At 55.5% G+C, this 21178-nt stretch overlaps 1 protein-coding gene and 1 long non-coding RNA gene across 2 annotated transcripts; both read left to right on the forward strand.

Annotated features, from left to right (window-relative positions):
- Nucleotides 1-1134: 1134 nt before the first annotated feature.
- Nucleotides 1135-1627, forward strand: LOC146422583 (uncharacterized). Its single transcript, XR_014847901.1, has 3 exons — nucleotides 1135-1241; nucleotides 1477-1495; nucleotides 1591-1627. It is a non-coding gene; the product is annotated as an uncharacterized LOC146422583 (long non-coding RNA).
- Nucleotides 1628-1754: 127 nt separating this feature from the next.
- Nucleotides 1755-11707, forward strand: GIPC1 (GIPC PDZ domain containing family member 1). Its single transcript, XM_085045836.1, has 5 exons — nucleotides 1755-1940; nucleotides 4167-4347; nucleotides 6536-6645; nucleotides 6754-6835; nucleotides 10684-11707. The coding sequence occupies exons 1-5, from the start codon at nucleotides 1758-1760 to the stop codon at nucleotides 10833-10835; spliced, it is 708 nt and encodes a 235-aa protein (XP_084901962.1). The 5' UTR covers nucleotides 1755-1757; the 3' UTR covers nucleotides 10836-11707.
- The last annotated feature ends 9471 nt before the right edge of the window (nucleotides 11708-21178 follow it).

Here is a 21178-nt window from a genome sequence, read left to right on the forward strand (position 1 = left end):
TTGGGGACACCTTGGGCTTGGGGACTGGGGACACTGGGATTGGGGATTGGGGACTGGGGACACCGGGACTGGGGACACCGGGACTGGGGACACCGGGATTGGGGCTGGGGACACCCCGAGTGCTCAGGGACCTGGGGACACTGAGGAGGGTTTGGGGACACTGAGGAGGGTTTGGGAACACTGAGGAATGGACAGCCAGGGGGGTTTGGGGACACTGAGGAGGGTTTGGGGACATTGAGGAGGGTTTGGGGACACTGAGGAGGGTTTGGTGACATTGAGGAGGGTTTGGGGACACTGAGGAGGGTTTGGGGACACTGAGCAATGGACAGCCAGGGGGTTTGGGTTTTGGGGACACTGAGGAAGGTTTGGGGACACTGAGGAATGGACAGCCAGGGGGTTTGGGGACACTGAAGAGAGTTCGGGGACACTGAGGAGGGTTTGGGGACACTGAGGAGGGTTTGGGGACACTGAGGAATGGACAGCCAGGGGGGTTTGGGGACACTGAGGAGGGTTTGGGGACATTGAGGAGGGTTTGGGGACACTGAGGAGGGTTTGGGGACATTGAGGAATGGACAGCCAGGGGGTTTGGGGACACCCCTGGGTGCTGGAGGGGGACAGGGGGGTGGGGATGGCAGTTTGGGGTCCCCATTGGGTGCTGGGGGATGTGGGGCTCAAGGAGGTTGGGGGACATTGGGGACATTGGGGACATTGGGGACACCGTGAGGGATGTGGGACACCCCAGGGGGGGTGACTGAGGGGACAGCAGGAATTGGGGCCCCAGGGTGTCACTCTGTCCCACGGGGGGGTCATGGTGTCCCCAGTGTCCCTTGTGTCCCTTGGGAGACTCCCAGGTGTCCCCTGCGGGGTCCCCACCTGTCCCCAGGTGTGTCCTGGCTGTCCCCTGGCAGAGGGTCCCACCTGTGACCTGTGACCCCTCCCAGGTGTCCCCAAACCCCTCCCAGGTGTCCCTGTGGGGTTGCACCAGCCCTGCCTGATGTCCCTTTGTGCCACCCCAGATGTTGCCTGTTGTCCCCTTTGTCACCACCCAGCTGCCCCCTATGTCCCCTAGGTGTCTCCTGTCCCTCCCACCCTGTCCCCCCTGTGTCCCCAGATGTCCCCCCACGTCCCCTCAGTGTCCCTTGTCCCCCACACCCTGTCCCCCCTGCCCTGACTCCCCTGTGTCCCCAGGTGTTGCCTGTGTCCCCAGGTGTCCCCCAGGTGTCCCCTGTCCCTTCCACTCTGTTCCCCCTGTTGCCCCTGCCCTGACTCCCCTGTGTCCCCCAGCTGTCCCCCCTGTGTCCCCACGTGTCCCCAGCTGTCCCCCCTGCCCCGACTCCCTTGTCCCCCAGATGTCCCCTCTGTGTCCCCTAGGTGTCCTCTGTCCCCCCATCCCGGTCCCCAGGTGTCCCCAGGTGTCCCCTCTGTGTCCCCAGGTGTCCCCTGTCCCCCCTGCCCTGACTCCCCTGTGTCCCCCAGGTGTCCCCTGTGTCCCCAGGTGTCCCCTCTGTGTCTCCAGGTGTCCCCTGTCCCTCCTGCCCTGACACCCCTGTGTCCCCAGGTGTCCTCTGTCCCCCCATCCTTGTCCCCCAGGTGTCCCCTGTCCCCCCTGCCCTGACTCCCCCGTGTCCCCAGGTGTCCCCTCTGTGTCTCCAGGTGTCCCCTGTCCCCCCTGCCCTGACTCCCCCGTGTCCCCAGGTGTCCCTGCTGTGTCCCCAGGTGTCCCCTGTCCCCTGGCACGCTGTCCCTGTCCCCAGGTGATGTTCTGCACGCTCAACACGCCCAAGGTGGACATGGAGAAGCTGCTGGGGGGGCAGATTGGCCTGGAGGATTTCATCTTCGCTCACACCAAGGGGCGCCGCAAGGACGTCCAGGTGCTCAAGTCTGAGGATGCCCTGGGACTGACCATCACTGACAACGGGGCTGGCTACGCCTTCATCAAGGTGACACACCTGGGGACACACGGGGACACCTGGGGACACCTGGGAACCTGGGCTGGGGGTGATGGGAGACAGGCTGGAGTCACCCTGGGGCTTGGGGACAGCTGGGGACACTCTGGGGACAGCTGGGGACCTGGGCTGGGGTGATGGGAGAGGGGTTGGAGTCACCCTGGGGCTTGGGGACAGCTGGGGACACTCTGGGGACAGCTGGGGACCTGGGCTGGGGTGATGGGAGAGGGGTTGGAGTCACCCTGGGGCTTGGGGACAGCTGGGGACATCACTGACGATGGGGCTGGCTATGCTTTCATCAAGGTGACACACCTGGGGACACCTGGGGACCTGGGCTGGGGGTGATGGGAGACAGGCTGGAGTCACCCTGGGGCTTGGGGACAGTTGGGACACTCTGGGGACAGCTGGGGACATCACTGACAACAGGGCTGGCTACGCCTTCATCGAGGTGACACACCTGGGGACACCTGGGGACACCTGGGGACACATGGGGACCTGGGCTGGGGGTGATGTGAGACAGTCTGGGGTCACCCCGGGGCTGGGGGACACTCTGGGGACAGCTGGGGACACTCTGGGGACAGCTGGGGACCTGGGCTGGAGTGATGGCAGAGGGGCTGGAGCCACCCCGGGGCTGGGGGACACCTGGGGACACTTGGTGACAGTTAGGGACACACAGGGGGGCAGCTGGGGACACACCTGGTGACCACTGGGGACACATCTGGGGGCAACGTGACACTGGCTGGAGTCACCCCAGGGATGGGGGAAACGTGGGGACACACCTGGTGACAGCTGGGGACACACCAGGGGACAGCTGGGGACACACCTGGGGACAGGTGCTGGAGGTGCCTCAGGTCTGGGGGACACCTGGGGACACCTGGGGACACCTGGGGACACCCGTGGGACACCTGGGGGTGCAGGGAGAGGGACAGGCAGTGCCCCAGGGTGGGGACACATCTGGGGACACCTGAGGGGACACCTGGGTGATCTCTGAGCTGCCGTGGGGCCTTTGGGGACATCGCTGAGCCCAGTGGGGACATGGGGACACCTCGGGTGGTTCTGGGTCACCCTGGGGGTGGCACCAGCTCCCCCTGCTGACCCCAGGTGGCCCCAGGCCTGCCAGGTGGCCCTAGGTAGCCCCAGATGGCCACAGGAAGCCCCAGGTGATCCAGGTGACTTAGATTACCCCAGGTGGCCTTAGGTGGCCCCAACTGACCCCAGGTGACCAAGGTGGCCCCAGGTAGCCCCAGGTGACCGAGGTGGTCCCAGATGGCCCCAGCTGACCCTAGATGACCTCAGGTAGCCACAGGCGGCTCAGGTGGCCCCAGATGCCCCCAGGTGACCCCAGGTAGCTCAGGTGGTCCCAGGTGGCTCAGGTGGCCCCCAGGTGGTCCCAGATGCCCCCAGGTGCCTCAGGTGGCCTCAGGTGGCCTCAAGTGGCTCCAGATGCTCCCAGGTGGCTCCAGATGCCCCTAGATTGTCCCAGGTGGCTCAGGTGGCCCCAGGTGATCCCAGGTGGCTCAGGTGGCCCCAGATGCCCCTAGGTGGCTCAGGTGGCCCCAGGTGGCCTTGGATGCCCTCAGATGGCCCTGGGTGGCTCAGGCAGGTCAAGTGGCTCAGATGGCTCAAGTGGCCCCAGATGTTCCCAGGTGGTCCCAGGTAGCCTCAGGTGGTCCCAGGTAGCTCCAGGTAGCTCCAGGTAGCTCAGGTAGCCCCAGGTGGATCCAGATGCCCCCAGGTAGCCCCAGGTGGCTCAAGTAGCCCAGATGCTCACAGGTAGTCCCAGGTGTCTTAGGTGGCTCAAGTGGCCCCCAGATGCCCCTAGGTGGTCCCAGGTGGCCCCAGATGTTCCCACATGGCTCAAGTAGCCCAGATGCTCACAGGTAGTCCCAGGTGGCTCAGGTGGCCCCAGATGCCCCTAGATGGCTCAGGTGGCCCGAGGTGGATCCAGGTGGCCCCAGGTGGATCCAGGTGACCCCAGGTGTTCCCAGGTGGCTCAAGTAGCCCAGATGCTCACAGGTAGTCTCAGGTGGCTCAAGTGGCCCCAGGTGGCTCAGGTGGCCCCAGGTAGCCACAGATGCACCCAGGTGGCCCCAGGTGGTCCCAGATAGCCCCAGGTGGCTCAGGTGGCCCCAGCTGTCCCCAGGTTGCCCCAGGTGCCCCCAGCTGTCCCCAGCTGTCCCCAGGTGTCCCCAGGTGGCTCAGGTGTCGCTGTCCCTGCAGCGCATCCGCGAGGGCTCTGTCATCGCCCGCATCCCGCTGATCGGCGTGGGCGACATGATCGAGGCCATCGATGGCCGCAGCCTGGTGGGCGCGCGGCACTTCGAGGTGGCACGGCTGCTGCAGGAGCTGCCCCGGGGACAGAGCTTCGCCCTGCGCCTCACCGAGCCACGCAGGGCCTTCGGTCAGCCACTGGGGGGGACTGGGAGGGACTGGGAGGGAGTGAAGTGACACTGGGAGGGACTGGGGGGGACTGGGAGGGACTGGGATGGCACTGGAGGGCACTGGGATGGCACTGGAGAGGACTGGGATGGCACTGGGAGGGACTGGGATGGCATTTGGGGGCACTGGGATGGCATTTGGGGGCACTGGGATGGCACTGGGAGGGACTGGGATGGCACTGGAGGGCACTGGGATGGCACTGGGGGGGACTGGAATGGCACTGGGAAGGACTGGGAGGGACTGGGATGGCATTTGGGGACAGGGATGGCACTGGAGGGGACTGGGATGGCACTGGAGGGGACTGGGATGGCACTGGAGGGGAGTGGGAGGGCATTGTGAGGGTGCTGGGTGCACTGGGATAGCATTGGGAGGACTGGGATGGCACTGGGAAGGACTGGGAGGGACTGGGAGGGACTGGGATGGCACTCCGGGGAGACTGGGAGGGCATTGGGAGGGATTGGGAGAGCGCTGGGGACACTGGGAGGGACTGGGAGGGAGTGAAGTGACAGTGGGAGGGACTGGGATGGCACTGGAGGGCACTGGGATGGCACTGGAGGGGAGTGGGAGGGCATTGTGAGGGTGCTGGGGGCACTGGGATAGCACTGGGAGGACTGGGATGGCACCCAGGGGAGACTGGGAGGGCATTGGGAGGGACTGGGACAGCGCTGGGGACACTGGGAGGACACTGCGGGGGACTGGGAGGGACTGGGAGGGGACTGTAGGGGAGTGGGATGGCACTGGGATGGCACTGGAAGAGAGTGGAAGGCCACTGGGAGGGACTGGGATGGTGCTGGGAGGGAGTGGGATGACATTTGGGGGCACTAGATGGCTCTGGGGGGGACTGGAAGGGCACTGGGGAACACTGGGAGGGCATTGGAGGGGACTGGGAGAGCTCTGGGGCCACTGGGAGGGACTGGAGAGGAGTGGGAGGTGAGTGGGATGGCACTGGGGGCACTGGAAGGGCACTGGGACCAACTGGGATGGCACTGGAGGGCACTGGGATGGCACTGGGGGGGACTGGGAGAGTGCTGGGGACACTGGGAAGGGACCAGAAGGGACAGGGAGGGACTGGGAGGGGACTGGGGGAGAGTGGGAGGCTGTTGGGGACACTGGGAGGACACTGGAAGGGGACTGGAGGGGAGTGGGATGGCACTGGGGACACTGGGATGGCACTGGGAGGGACTGGGATGATATTTGGGGGCACTAGGATGGCTCTGGGGGGACTGGGAGGGACTGGAGAGGAGTGGGAGATGAGTGGGATGGCACTGGGGGCACTGGGATGGCACTGGGGAGAACTGGAAGGGCACTGGGACTGACTGGGATGTCACTGGAGAGCACTGGTATGGCACTGGGATGGCACTGGAGGGCACTGGGATGGCACTGGGGTGGCACTGGGAGGGACTGGGATGGCATTTGGGGGCACTAGGATGGCTCTGGGGGGGACTGGGATGGTGCTGGGAGGGACTGGGATGCACTGGGGGGACTGGGAGGGCGATGGGAGGGCACTGGTGGCACTGGGGGGGAGTGGGATGGCACGAAGAGACCCTGGGGGGGCAACTGGGAGTACTGGGAGCACTGGGAGATCACTGGGGAGGCACTGGGAGGGCACTGGAGGGACTCTTGTGGGGGACTGAGATGGCACTGGGAGCACTGGGAGCACTGAAGGGTTGGCTTTGGGAGCCCTGAGGGGACACTGGGATGGCACTGGTAGGTGACATTACGAGCACTGGGGAAGCACTGGGGCAGCGCTGGGAATACTGGGATGGAACTGGGAGGCCACTGGGAGCACTGGGAGGACACCTGAGGGGAAATGGGGGCACTGGGGGGACACTGGGAACAGCGGGGTGGCATTGGGAACACTGGGATGTGGCAATGGAATGGCACTGGGAGGACACTGGGGGGACACTGGGAGCACTGGGAGGTGGCACTGGGAGGACACTGGGTGGACAGGGTGACCCCCAAGTGACCTGGAGCCCCATGGGTGACCCCAAACCCGGGGGGTCTGAGGGTGACCTTGAGTGACCCCAAACCCATGGTGACCCTGAGTGACCCCAAACCCGGGGTGGTCTGAGGATGACCATGAGTGACCCCAAACTCCAGGGGGTCTGAGGGTGACCCCAGGTGACCCCGGGTGTCCCCGCTGTCCCCAGACATGATCGCCCCTCGCTCGGCGGGTGGCCGCGGCGGGGCAGCCCAGGTGGGCTCCGGCCGGGGGACACTGCGGCTTCGCTCCAAGGGCCCTGCCACCGTCCAGGAGCAGGTAGGGGACATCCCGGGGCGGGGGGACAGTGGGGGGACCTTCGGGGACACCCCGAATTCAGCCGGGACCCCCCTGAGTGTCCCTGAGTGTCCCCAACTGTCCCCACAGCCCTCGGCGTTCGAGGAGAGAGCAGTGGCCAAGGTGGATGATCTGCTGGAGAGTTACATGGGCATCCGGGATAGCGAGCTGGGTGAGAGCCTGGGACCCCAAAAACACCCCAAAAATATCCTAAACCACCCCAAAATCGCCCTAAACCATCCCAAAAATATCCTAATCCACCCCAAAAACATCCTAAACCATCCCAAAACCCCCCAAAAACATCCTAAACCATCCCAAAACCTCCAAAAACCACCCCAAAAACACCCTAGACCACCTCAAAAACACCCTAAACCATCCCAAAACCTCCAAAAACCACCCCAAAAACACCCTAGACCACCTCAAAAACACCCTAAACCATCCCAAAACCTCCAAAAACCACCCCAAAAACACCCTAGACCCCCTCAAAAACACCCTAAACCATCCCAAAACCTCCAAAAACCACCCCAAAAACACCCTAGACCACCCCAAAAACACCCTAAACCATCCCAAAACCTCCAAAAACCACCCCAAAAACACCCTAAACCATCCCAAAACCCCCAAACACACCCCAAAACCACCCTAAACCACCCCAAAAACATCCTAAACCATCCCTAAACCCCCAAAACCACCCCAGAAACCCCCTAAACCACCCCAAAAACATCCTAAACCATCCCAAAACCCCAAAAAACACCCCAAAAACATCCTGAACCATCCCAAAAACATCCTAAACCATCCCAAACCCCACAAAAACAACCCCTAAACCATCCCAAAAAACACCCCAAAAACATCCTAAACCACTCTAAAAACATTCTAAACCATCCCAAAACCCCCAAAAACCACCCCAAAACCATCCTAAACCATCCCAAAAAACACCCCCAAAACATCCTAAACCACCCCAAAACATCCTAAACCATCCCAAAGCCCCCCAAAACACCCCAAAAACATCCTAAACCATCCCAAAACCTCCAAAAACCACCCCAAAACCATCCTAAACAATCCCAAAACCGCCCCAAAAACATCCTAAACCATCCCAAAACCTCCAAAACCACCCCAGAAACCCCCTAAACCACCCCAAAAACATCCTAAACCATCCCAAAACCTCCAAAAACCACCCCAAAACCATCCTAAACAATCCCAAAACCGCCCCAAAAACATCCTAAACCATCCCAAAACCTCCAAAACCACCCCAGAAACCCCCTAAACCACCCCAAAAACATCCTAAACCATCCCAAAACCTCCAAAAACCACCCCAAAAACATCCTAAACCATCCCAAAACCCCCCCAAAACATCCTAAACCATCCCTAAACCATCCCAAAAACATCCTAAACCATCCCAAAGCCCCCAAAAACACACCAAAAACATCCTAAACCATCCCAAAACCCCCAAAAAACATCCCAAAACCACCCTAAACCATCCCAAAAACATCCTAAACCATCCCAAAAACATCCTAAACCATCCCAAAACCCCCAAAAACCACCCCAAAAACATCCTAAACCACCCCAAAAACATCCTAAATCATCCCAAAACCTCCAAAAACCACCCCAAAAACATCCTAAACCATCCCAAAAACCCCAAAAACCACCCTAAAAACATCCTAAACCATCCCAAAACCACCCCAAAACCACCCTAAACCATCCCAAAAACATCCTAAACCATCCCAAAACCTCCAAAAACCACCCCAAAAACATCCTAAGCCATCCCAAAAACCCCAAAAACCACCCTAAAAACATCCTAAACCATCCCAAAACCACCCCAAAACTCTCCCCATGCCCCCAAACCCCCCAAAAATACCCCATAACCACCCCAAAACCCTCTACATGCCGCCAAACCCCCCTGGGACCCCCAAAACCCTTACAGGACCCCCCAAAACCTCCCCCAGTGTCCCAAACTTCCCCTGGTGACCCCAAACCCCCCTGGACCTCCCCAAACACCCCCAATCCCCCAAAAGCTCATGGGTTCTGACACAGTTCTGTGGGAATCCAGGATGGTGAACTTAGGGAGACTCTGGGACACCCCAAAACCCACCGGGACACCCCTGGGACCCTCTGGGACACCCCAAAACCCACTGGGACCCCCTGGGACACCCCAAACCCACCGGGACATTCCTGGGACCCCAAATCCCCTGGGATCCCCCAAAACCCACCAGGACCCCCCTAGGAACCCCCAAATCCCCTGGGACCCCTTTGAGACCCTCCAAATCCCCTAAGACCTCCCCAGAGACCCCAAATCCCCCGGGACCTCCTGGGACACCCCAAACCCACCAGGACACCTCAAAACCCACTGGGACCCCCAAATCCACCAGGACCCCCCTAGGACACCCCAAAATCTACTGGGAACCCCTGGGACCCCCAAATCGCCTGGGACCCCCTAGGGTCCCCCAAATTCCCCAGGACACCCCAAAGCCACCAGGATCCCCCCAGGCATCAGGACAGCTGAGCCCTCTGGGACCCCCAAACACTCTGACCCCAGTGTCCCCCAGTGTCCCCCAGTGTCCCCCCAGTGTCCCCAGATTGCCTTGTGTGCCCTCATGTCCCCTGACCCTCTGTGTCTCCTTGTGTCCCCTGATGTCCCTCTGTGTGCTTTCATGTCCCCTGACTCTCCTGCCCCCCGTGTCCCCTGATCCCCCCATGTCCCCTAATCCCCCTGTGTCCCTGACCCTGCTGTCCCTTTGTCCCCTGATCCTCCTGCTGTCCCCTGACCCCAGTCCCCGTGTCCCTGATACTGCCGTGTCCCCTGATCCCCGTGTCCCTTATCCCCTCCATGTCCCCAACGGTGTTGTCCCTGTGTCCCCTGACCCCACTGTGTCCCCTGATCACCCCATGTCCCCTGATCACCCCATGTCCCTGATGTCCCCGTGTCCCCTGTGTCCCTGGCAGTGCTTTCCCCATGTCCCCTGATCCCTGTGTCCCCCATGGCACTGTCCCTGTGTCCCCAGTCCTCTCATGTCCCTGACTGTGCTGTCCCCAAGTCCCTGACTGTGCTGTCCCCATGTCCCTGTCCCTGCCACGTCCCCTGATCTCCCCATGTCCCCAATCCCCCTGTGTCCCTGACCATGCTGTCCTTGTGTCCCCTGACCCCCCTGCTGTCCCCTGATCCCCTCCTGTCCCTGACCTTGCTGTCCCCATGTCCCTGACTGCGCTGTCCCCGTGTCCCTGACCCTGCCGTGTTCCCTGATCCCTGTGTCCTTGGCAGCACTGTCCCCATGTCCCCTGACACTTCCATGTCCCCTGATCCCCCTGTGTCCCTGATGACACTGTCCCTGTGTCTCCTGACCCCCCATGTCCCTGACCGCCCATTGTGTCCCTGACAGCACTGTCCCCCTATCCCTGACCTCCCCATGTCCCCTGACCCCAGTGTCCCTGACCCCGGTGTCCCCATGTCCCCACAGCGGCCACCATGGTGGAGCTGGGCCAAGACACCTGTGACCCTGACCCCACTGTCCCCATGTCCTTGGTGTCCCTGATGTCCCCATGTCCCTGATGTCCCCATGTCCTTGGTGTCCCCGATGTCCCTATGTCCCTGATGATGTCCCCACATCCCTGATGTCCCCATGTCCCTAATGTCCCCACATCCCTGATGATGTCCCTGATGTCCCCGTGTCCCCGCAGCCGCCACCATGGTGGAGCTGGGCCGTGATGTGCATGACCCTGACGCCACTGTCCCCATATCCCTGATGTCCCCATGTCCCTGACGTCCCCGTGTCCCTGATGATGTCCCTGATGATGTCCCTGATGATGTCCCTGATGATGTCCCTGATGTCCCCATGTCCCTGACGTCCCCGTGTCCCTGATGATGTCCCTGATGATGTCCCTGATGTCCCCATGTCCCCACAGCTGCCACCATGGTGGAGCTGGGCCGTGACGCCCATGACCCTGACCCCACTGTCCCCATGTCCCTGATGTCCCCATGTCCCTGATGATGTCCCCATGTCCCTGACGTCCCTGATGATGTCCCCACAGCCGCCACCATGGTGGAGCTGGGCCGTGACGCCCGTGACCCTGACGCCCTGGCCGAGGCTCTGGACTCTCAGCTCGGCGACTTCGCCTTCCCTGACGAGTTTGTCTTCGACGTCTGGGGGGCAATTGGGGACGCCAAGGTGGGGCGCTGTTAGACCCCCTGGAGCTGGGGACACCCCTGGAGCTGGGGACACCCCTGGAGTTGGGGACACCCCTGGAATTGGGGACCCCCAGGACTGGGGAACCCCCCCAGGACCAGGGAAACCCCAAAACTGGGGACCCCCTGGCGTTGGGACCCCCTAGCAATGACCCCCTGGGCAGGGAGCCCCCGTGATTGGGGACCCCCCCAAAAGCTGGACCCCCTCCCCAAAATCTGCTGGAGGTGGGGGACCCCCAAAGTGCCCTCAGCCCCCCCTGGGGAGCCCCCCCGTTATTCCCCCTCCCCAAATTATCTGACCCCCCCAATTCTGGACCCACCGAAATTTGGTGTCCCCACTGCACCCCCAAAAACTCCAGAACCCCCAAATCAGTTCCTCCCCACCGTGGGACCACCACCCCATCTGGGGACCCCCAAAGTGGCCTGGGGACCCCTCCCCGTTTTTAGGACCCCCTCTCAAGCAGGGACCACCCCCAAAAGGGGACCCCAAAAGCACTCCTGGACCCCCCCAGACCCCCACTATGGTGTGTCCCCATGACACTGATGTCCCCCCCAGGGAGAGGGACAAGGGTGTCCCCAAGGGGCTGTTTGGGGGGGCGGGGCCAACCCTGAGCTCCCCAAAATATGCCACAGGACCCCAAAATATGACACTAACGCCCCCCCGTTGTGCCCCCCGGTGCCAATCTGAGCCTGTCACACACTGTCACACACTGTCACCCCCCTGTCCCCCCCGCACTGACCATCTTGGGGGGGACACAGCCCTGTCCCTGTCACCGGGGGGTCCTGGGGGTGCCCCTCCCCCCCGCCCCTCCTGGGATATTTTTGTATTTTCATGGAAAATGATTTTAACATAAAATAGAGAAATCGGGAGTGGCTGATGGTGGTTGGGGGATGTTGTGCAGCCTTACACACCCCTTACACACCCTTTACACACCCCTTACATAGCCATTACACACCCCTTACACACCATTATATAATCTTTACACAGCCCTTACACACCCTTTACACACACCCCTTACATAGCCCTTACACGCCCCTTACACACCCCTTACACACCGTTATATAATCTTTACACACCCTTTACACATCCCTTACACATCCTTTTCATGCCCCTGGTACACCCTTTTACAACCTTTCCACACCCCTTACACACCCTTTACACACATCTTTCACATGCATCCTTACTCACCCCTTGGACACTTTCACACACCCCTTCACACACTTACATGCCCTTTTACACATGATTTACGTGCCCTTTATTTGTCCTTCACGTGCCCCTTTACACACTCCTTACACACCTTTTACACCCCCTTTACACCCCCTTTACACACATCTTTCACATGCATCTTTACACACCCCTTTACACCCCCTTTCCACACCCCTTGCACCCCCTTTACACACCCCTTACACACCCTTTACACACCCCTTGCACACCCCTTTACACACCCCTAGCACACCCTTTACACACCCTTTACACACCCCTTGCACACCCTTTACACACCCTTTACACACCCTTTACACACCCCTTACACGCCCTTCCTGTGCCCCCAGTCCGGGGGTGGTGAGGGAGGGGGAGGGGACCGCTGGGTGTGTCACCTGGAGGAGCTGTGTCACCTGGATGTGTCACCTGGATGTGTCACATGCCACTCTGGATGTGTCACCTGGGTGCAGCTGTGTCCCCTCCCACCTGGGTGTGTCACCTGGGTGCAGCTGTGTCCCCTCCATTCCCTGGGTGTGTCACCTGGGTGCAGCTGTGTCCCCTCCGTTCCCTGGATTTGTCACCTGCGGGAGATGTGTCCTCCCTGGATGTGACACCCAGACCAGCCGTGTCTCCCCTGGATGTGTCACCCGGAGGAGCTGTGTCCCCTCTGGATGTGTCACCCCAATTCCCTGGATGTGACATCAGGACCAGCCGTGTCCCTCCTGGATGTCACACCCGGACCAGCCGTGTCCCCTCTGAATGTGACACCAGGAGCAGCCGTGTCCCCCCTGGATGTGTCACCCCAATTCCCTGGCTGTCACACCCAGACCTGCCGTGTCCCCCCGGCTGTGTCACCTGGACCAGCCATGTCCCCTCTGGATGTGCCACCCAGACCAGCCATGTCCCCCCTGGATGTGTCACCCCAATTCCCTGGATGTGGCACCAGGACCAACCGTGTCCCCCCTGGATGTCACACCTGGACCAGCCATGTCCCCCCGGGTGTGTCACCTGGGTGGAGCTGTGTCCCCTCCATTCCCTGGATTTGTCACCTGCGGGAGATGTGTCCCCTCCATTCCTGGGATGTGTCACCAGGAGCAGCTGTGTCCTCCCTGGATGTGACACCCAGACCAGCCGTGTCCCCTCTGCACGTGACACCTGGAGGAGCTGTGTCCCCTCTGGCTGTGTCACCAACACCAGCCATGTCCCCCCTGAATGTGACACCAGGAGCAGCTGTGTCCTCCCTGGATGTGACACCCAGACCAGCCATGTCCCTCTGGAGGAGCTGTGTCCCCTCTGGATGTGTCACCCCAATTCCCTGGCTGTCACACCCAGACCTGCCGTGTCCCCCTGGCTGTGTCACCCACACCAGCCATGTCCCCTCTAAATGTGCCACCCAGACCAGCCGTGTCCCTCTGTATGTGTCACCCCAATTCCCTGGATGTGACATCAGGACCAGCTGTGTCCCCCTGGATGTCACACTCGGACCAGCCGTGTCCCCTCTGAATGTGTCACCCCAGTTCCCTGAATGTGACATCCAGACCAGCCGTGTCCCCCTGGCTGTGTCACCCTGCTGCAGCTCAGGACCAAAAGCAGCTCCAGGACAAACACCAGGAATTCCCGCAGCTCCAGGAGCTCCAGCTGCATCCCAAAATTCCCAAAATTCCCGGGAATCTCTCCTCCCCAACCCCACCGTCCCAATCTGCGAGATGAAACCTCAAAATTCTCTTTGCAAATCCCAAAAAGTGGAAAAGCTCCTCTCTCTGGAGCTTCGAGAGTACCAGAAGTGCTGATTCTCCGGTGGTTACCGGATGAATTTTCCCGAGTTTTCTATGGTATTTTTCCGCACGGAACGAGTCATTCCCATGGTTGTTTTCCATGTTTTCTCACGGAATGAGTCATTCCCGCCTTTCTCCCACCCCTCGCCGTGTCTCGCTCAGCTCCGGCCGCGTTCATCCCCCCCGGGTTGGGTTTTCCTGCCCCAAATTGGGTTTTTTTCCTGCCGGAACGCCAGGGGAAGGGGATGGGATAAAGGCTGAGCCGGACACGCGGCGGTGGCAGAGCTGAGACAGCGAGTGGAGCTCATTCGTGACACATCTGCATGAATTCTTACATCACAGCAGAGGTGTGGGAGAAAGGTGGATTGTTCATGACTCATTCCCTGGAGAAATCTCTCCTGGAAACAAAGGAGAACTGGGAAAAACCCAATCGAGAAACACTGGTCAGGAAAATTCCGGGGGGTGTTTGAGCTCGAGAATTTCGGGTTCTGCTGCTTCCAGGGAAATTCCCCCTCGCTCTGCCCTCCTTGCATCTGAAGGAGTTGGAGTTGATTTGGGACGAGAGACATTGAAAGCATCTGGGGTAGTCAGGGGGTGGCACTGGGAGGACTGGGAGTGAACTGGAAGCACTGGTGGGCAGCAGGGAGTCTTACTGGGAACACCTGGAGGGAACTGGGGGGAGCCAGGGGATGCGAATGCGAATGTGATGGGACTGGGAGCACTGGTTGGAACCAGGGAGTCACACTGGGAGCACTGGTTGGAACTGGGAGCACTGGTTGGAACCAGGGAGTCACACTGGGAGCACTGGTTGGAACTGGGAGCAGGGAGGGGAACTGGGAGTAGGGAGGGAAACCACGGAGTCACACTGGGAGCACTGGTTGGAACTGGGAGCACCGAGGTGAGGCACTGGGAGCACTGGAAGGAGGCTCAGGGAGAGCTGGGGTCACTGGGCACCCCATCGTGTCTCCCAGTTGCTCCAGTCCAGCTCGCCCCTAGCTGGGGAGGGGTCGGGGGCTCCCCGCGATTTTCGGGTGCCCCCAGCAGCGAGGGTTTGATTGACAGCTGGGGGGGGGGAGATGCAGGGGGTGTCCAGGTGGGGATTCGGGGTGGGCTGGGGGGGCGCGGGAATGAGGGATCACCGGAATGGGATGGACGGGGGACCCGGGGGATCCAGGGGGAGTTCCCAGGGATTCCCGGGGGAGTTCCCAGGGATTACCCAGCCCCGCCCCCGCCACGCCCCCTCGATCACTTTCGCGCCTCCCAAGCCTCTCCTCCGGGATCTGCCCAGTGATTGGTGACGTCACGAAGACCGCTGGCTGCCATTGGCTGAGAGGCGCTGGCGGCGCCAATCGCGGGCGGGGGCGGAGCCGAGGCAGCGCTGGGTCTGGAGGCGCTCCGGGGGCTCCTGGGGGGGCAACGAGGCGGCAGCAGGACCCCCCGGCACCGGGACACCCCCGTACCCCCAGATCCTGAACCGGGACACCCCGAACCGCCCATTCCCGGGCACGGGGACCCTCCTGAACCTCTGCTCCCGGGCACGGAGACCCCCCGAGCTGCCTTGTGCGCCACCGGGACCCCGCTGTACCCCCAGATCCTGAACCGGGACACCCCTGTATCCCCAGATCCTGAACCGGGACCCCTCTGTACTCCCATATCCTGAACCGGGACCCCTCTGTACCCCCAGATCCTGAACCGGGACCCCACTGCACCCCCAGATCCTGAACCGGGACCCCCCGAACCGCCCATTCCCGGGCACGGGGACTCTCGGCAATCTCTCCTCTGGCACTGGGAGCTTCCTGCACCACCTTCCCCCACCACCCTGCGTCCCCTGGAATCCCCTTGTCTGATCACAAGGGAACCCCAAGAACCAGCAGACTTCTTCCACGGGACCCCAGTCTCCTCCCGTGGGATCCCCCGCAGCTCCCGGGGCGCTCCTCACCAGCAAACCCCAAGTTTTGGGAATGCTGGGCCATTCCAAACCGCTCAGAGGACAGAGGTGGGGGACAAGGGCAAATCCCACCCCGAGGAGAGGCATTTCCAGGTTTTATTCTCGTTAGGGCAGAGCAGGAGGCAGGGGTTCCCCCAAAATTTAGATCCCCGATGGTCAGGGCAGGATCTCGGGTTCCCCCAAAGGTCAGATCCTCACTTCCCCGTCAGCAAAGCTTTGCACGATTTGGACATTTTAACGAGCAAAGGCATCAGTGCTCATTGGTTACAGACCCCAGAACTTTTGATTAATCGGTTTTGATTAATTGATATCCCAGTTTGCTGGTTGTTTCTCCTCCTTCCAGTGTGAATTATCCCGGGGTGCAGCTCTTCCCTCCTCGGGAGTCTGGGGTGCAATAAATGAATTCACAAGCTGAAATTTTAGCAACATTGAGCATTTATTAGGAGAGCAAAGGTGAAAACACAGCGCTGGGCACTCAGCAGTTTTGCCAGAGATGCAATTCTATTAATTTTACTGTGAACTTAATTACTTTCTCCAGCTGTTACATATTCATTAAGCCCAGAAGATAATTTACACTTCACTCATTTCTCCCCTTCAATGCCATCTTGGATTGTCTCAGAACTGAAGGCAGAAATCTCCTTCTGATTTTTCTTCAGCTCCAATTCAATTTGTGGCTGACAGCTTCTCAGGGAGGTGGGAACGGAGATAACAGACTTCCTGGGATTCCTTATTTTTTTTAATTTCTTTTTATTTCTTTTATTATATATTTATATTTATATATATTTATTATCTATTTATATTATATATTTTTTTATTTTTTTTTAAATTTCTTTACAGTGTCTTGATCCCTGGCTCGGTGGTTTATCAACTTAAAAGACATTTATTACCATGTATTTCTCACTACTGTGATTTTCTAATATATCACAACTATTTCGAAGTTACAATTCCCCCTAACCTTGTTGCTGTGAAAAACGAGGTTCACTTTCCTGATAGGATTTAAAAGTTTAATAAAAGCCAACAGGGGGCAGAGATAAAGCAAAAGTTCAGTGCTGGGTGCTTTACATTCTGCCCAAAAGCACTCCTGGTGAGACATTTACAAACCCTTCAGCCTAATGCATATTAATAAACAATTTTGCATATTCATAAACAATTCTGCATATTCAAACTTTTCTCCAAACGAGTTTACATCTTCCAGGAACTGCTTAGCCCAGCTCCTCCTTGGATTCGCCTCCTCTTGGTTGTGGTTTTAATTAGAGGTTTTAATGAGGTTAATTAGTCCTGCTTTCACTCCCAGACTGTAGTTTCTGCAGAGGACAGGGGATGATAGTTGGAATGTCAGTGTTTGTTGGATGTTATGCAATCAAGCAGGAAATCCAAGCATTCTAAAATAAGCTAAAAATCAGCTATTTCACTGATATTTCACTGATATTTTACTGATATTTCACTGATATTTTGCTGATATTTCACTGATATTTTGCTGATATTTCACTGATATTTTGCTGATATTTCACTGCTATGTCTGAGCTTAGCTAGCAACAAAAAGAGAGTCGTTAATCATCATCACACAACTGTATTTTCACAGCAAGGCTACCTTTGTAAAAATTAAAATCATACACGAAACTTCCATTTTAATGTTTGTGAAAAGCCAATATTATGATATGTATTTATCACACTCTCCACCTTCCTGCGCTGGTGACACACAGCTGGTGACAGCAGTGACACTGGGGTGACACTCAGCAGCCCCTCGTGTGCTCACTCCCTTCTCCTGGCGCTGAAGTTGGCTGGGGAAGAAGCTTTCTAACACCATTTTATTGATGTATTAGAATACAGGAATTATATAGAAAATAAATTATTATAGAAAATAATAAGTTAAAAAATAAAATAGAAAAGAATAAAATAAAATAAGATAGACTAGAATAGAATAGAATAGAATAAAATAGAATAAAATAGAATAAAATAGAATAAAATAGAATAAAATAGAATAAAATAAAATAAGTAAATATTTATTAGAAACCAGGTTTTCTTTATTGCAGTGTGTTGCAGACCTGGAGGATATTTCCTCTGACTGGGGTTGTAATGAAATTTTCCAGCAAGGTATTTATCCCATCGTGATCATTCATGTTTACCTGTAGCTCAGTTTGTTAGACAAAACACAGTGTGGAAATTTGACTGAACAGCTGCAGGTCTTTCTATCTCACCTTTTCCATTTGGCTGTGAGTGATTGTGTAGTTTTTATATCTTAGGATAATTCTAATTAAAATTCTAAGAATGTGCTCGAATAAAACCTCTGCAGGGTATAAAGGACTGAAGCTGTTCTGATGCCTTCCACTTTAGCATTAAATGTGATATTAAATGAAAACTTTTTTCCCTTTTGCACTCATTTTCCTGTGGGTTTTTTGTCACTCCGTCGGGACAGCAGCTTGTTGTGACAGGCTGGAGAAACAGAATTTGCTGGATTGCATTTTTTTATTTATATATAAATAAATATATCATTTATTGCAATACCAGGAACGTGTTGGGTTTGTCCATCCATTAACAGGTTAAATTAGGCTTTGTTCCCTCGGGTTTATACACATTTTAATGTTCAAAGAACATTATTTTAATGTTCAAATTATTTTAATGTTCATTATTTTATTATTATTATTATATTTCTTATTATTTTAATATTAATTATTTAATTAAATTATTTTAATGTTCATTATTTTAATATTCAAAGAACAGTAAAATATATTTTTTTTACACAAAGAACAAAAAATACATTTTAATATTCAAAGAAATCCCCAAATCATGGCCGAAGTTTGTCCTCCTCGGTATGTAATCGATGAGTAATTTCAGAATTCCTTGGATTTTGGTACTTTATGTTTTCGTGGAGCAAGATTGCCATCTGCTGCTCGCTGGAACAGCAGCGTTTATTTTGGGGTTTTGGGGCTTTTATTTCCATTTTATACAATTCCATCATCATCCTCACCATGTTCTTTGTCATCCTGGCAGGTTTTAAAGTCTCCACAATCCACCTGTGCTGACTTTGCTCATTTCCTCAGTCCCTCGTTATCAACGTTCTACTGCTAGCTCATATTTAAATTATTAATTATCAAATTAAATATTTTAAAAGTAGCCAGTAGAACTAAAATAGCATTTAAAGCTACCAATGTCGGTTAGGTGGTAAAACTGAACTGTGAATTGCAAAGTTGCAAAGTTTGAGCAAAATCAAGGAAATAAAACTAAATTATAAAATGAAAGTTACAAAATTTAGGCAAACTGCAGAACCAAGTAAAAACAAACTACCAAACTAGGCAAAAATTCAAAATTCTTTGTTTAATCATTTCAGTGTGAAAAAGGAAAAAAAGTGGAAAACTTTGTGCTTAGATGACCTCAGATGCCAGATTTTGAGTGATTTATGAAGGAAGAGTTTTTTTTCCCAATTTTCACATTTGTTACAAATCCCGAGCAGTGTTTGTAAAGGGAAGTTACTTTGTCTTTCCTCTTCATGCAAAGGATATTTCCTGCCCCGATGGGTGAGGAGCTCTCAAAACCAAATGATGCCAAATCTGTGGATTGCAAGTGGAATGTAATGGAAATTGTGGGAAAAACAAAAACTCTGCAATATTTTCAATGTTAGAGTCAAGGCATTGCTTTATTATCTGCTCAGGATGTTGTTCTGCCACAGAAATCATCTCATCCACACCTAGCCCAGGTGTGCAGAGAGAATCATTCCATGACAAATGGCTTTTACTAGATTTTTCAGATATTTTAAACATTCAAAACTCATAGAAATTAATTGGATCAGCGTTCATCGATCCTAAGTTGCACAGTTTCTAGTATTTGGTTTTCTATTGGATCCGGATTTCTTCGCCTTCGATGTTAATTAGGTGTTTTTTCTTATTCCTCTTTTTCCAGACCAGGTGTGTCCGACTAGCCAGGGGTGGTTTTTTGGAGTCGATGGTCTGTTAATGACCACTGAGAGCTTTTATCTCTTGTGTATCTTCTGTCTGTTGAGCTGCTAAGCTCATCAGGCCTCACCGAGAGGAACAACGCCTTGGAAAGAAACTTTAATTCCCTCCCTCGAGGGCAAAGGAGAACAAAAACCCCGATTAAAACATTTTTAAACCGGTAAATTTTCCTACAGGTACAGGCTGTACATCCCCATCCTGGAACTGGGCACAGCCAGGGCTTTCTGATTTTCAGGGAAAATGTGGTTTCATGGCAGGAATAGTTGGGAAGTGGAAAAAAATTGGATAGTGGAAGATCTTTCAAATATGCAAACGATCAGCCAGCACCAGTTGTCCTGATCATCCTCGCAATTTCTCAACAGTCGTTTGGGAGCTTAAAGGAAAAGCCATTCCCTGGTCAGGTTCATGTCTGATACAGTTATTTTATTACTTTTTAATAGTGATCGATGCCAGACCCTCCTTCGTGATCAGATTGGCCCTTCTGGGTAACTTTCCACAGTTTATATACTGGGAGAAGTTATATAATGGACATTCTGGTGTGGAAATTCTTTGGTCACCTACTGTGCTCCTTCCCAGTTTCCTGTGGGAACTTCCCAGTGGCAGAGCAGGATAAAAGGAGAAAAATTCCTTGAGTGAGGATAAAGCTGAGCTGGCAAAAACCAAACCACTGCTGTGTTATCAACACCACTCTCATTCCAAATCCAAACCGCAGCACTGGAACAGCTTCTGGGAAGGAATTAACTCCATCCCAGCTGAAACCAGCCAGGCTGGGAAATCCCTCCGAGATCATCGAGTCCACCCTGTGCCACATCCCACCTCATCAGACCTCGAGTGTCACATCCAGGGGTTCCCAGGACACCTCCAGGACTCAGAACTCCAACCCCTTCCTGCTCCATCCCAATATTTAGCAAGTCTTTATAGGGAAAAAAATCCTCCTGATGTCTTCCCTCAGCATCCTCAGAAGTTCTCCAGCCTTTCCCCAGCTCTGGACACTTCCAGCCCCTCAGTGTCCTTGTGAAGGACCCACAGCTGGCCCCAGTGTCACTGAAAATTGGTTAGAAAATAAAAACCCTCTAACACACTATTTGAAGTGATAGAGAATCAGGCATTACTTTATTTTCTGGCCAGGATGTGCCCAGGAAAATATTCCAAGAACACATCCTTTCAGAGGATTTTCCCCAAACTTTATACAGTCAAAACCCCATAGAGATGCACTGTTTCAAAGTTCATTGGACCAGAGCTGAGTAACCTCTGGCATTCAGTTTCCCATTGGATCTGAATCTCCTCGCCTATGATTAATTAGATTTAATCTAATTAGATTTTTCATTTTTCAATTTTCCTATCAGTATTTTCCGGACCAGATGTCTTCACCACTGCTGGAGGTGATCTGGGGTAGACATTTGTAGATAGCCACTGATGTCCCTGTAGATAGCCACTGATGTCCCTGCAGATAGCCACTGATGTCCC

Source organism: Lichenostomus cassidix, unplaced genomic scaffold (genome assembly GCF_008360975.1).
Source record: "Lichenostomus cassidix isolate B80296 unplaced genomic scaffold, HeHo_3.0 HiC_scaffold_39, whole genome shotgun sequence".
Taxonomy (NCBI): Eukaryota; Metazoa; Chordata; class Aves; order Passeriformes; family Meliphagidae; genus Lichenostomus; species Lichenostomus cassidix.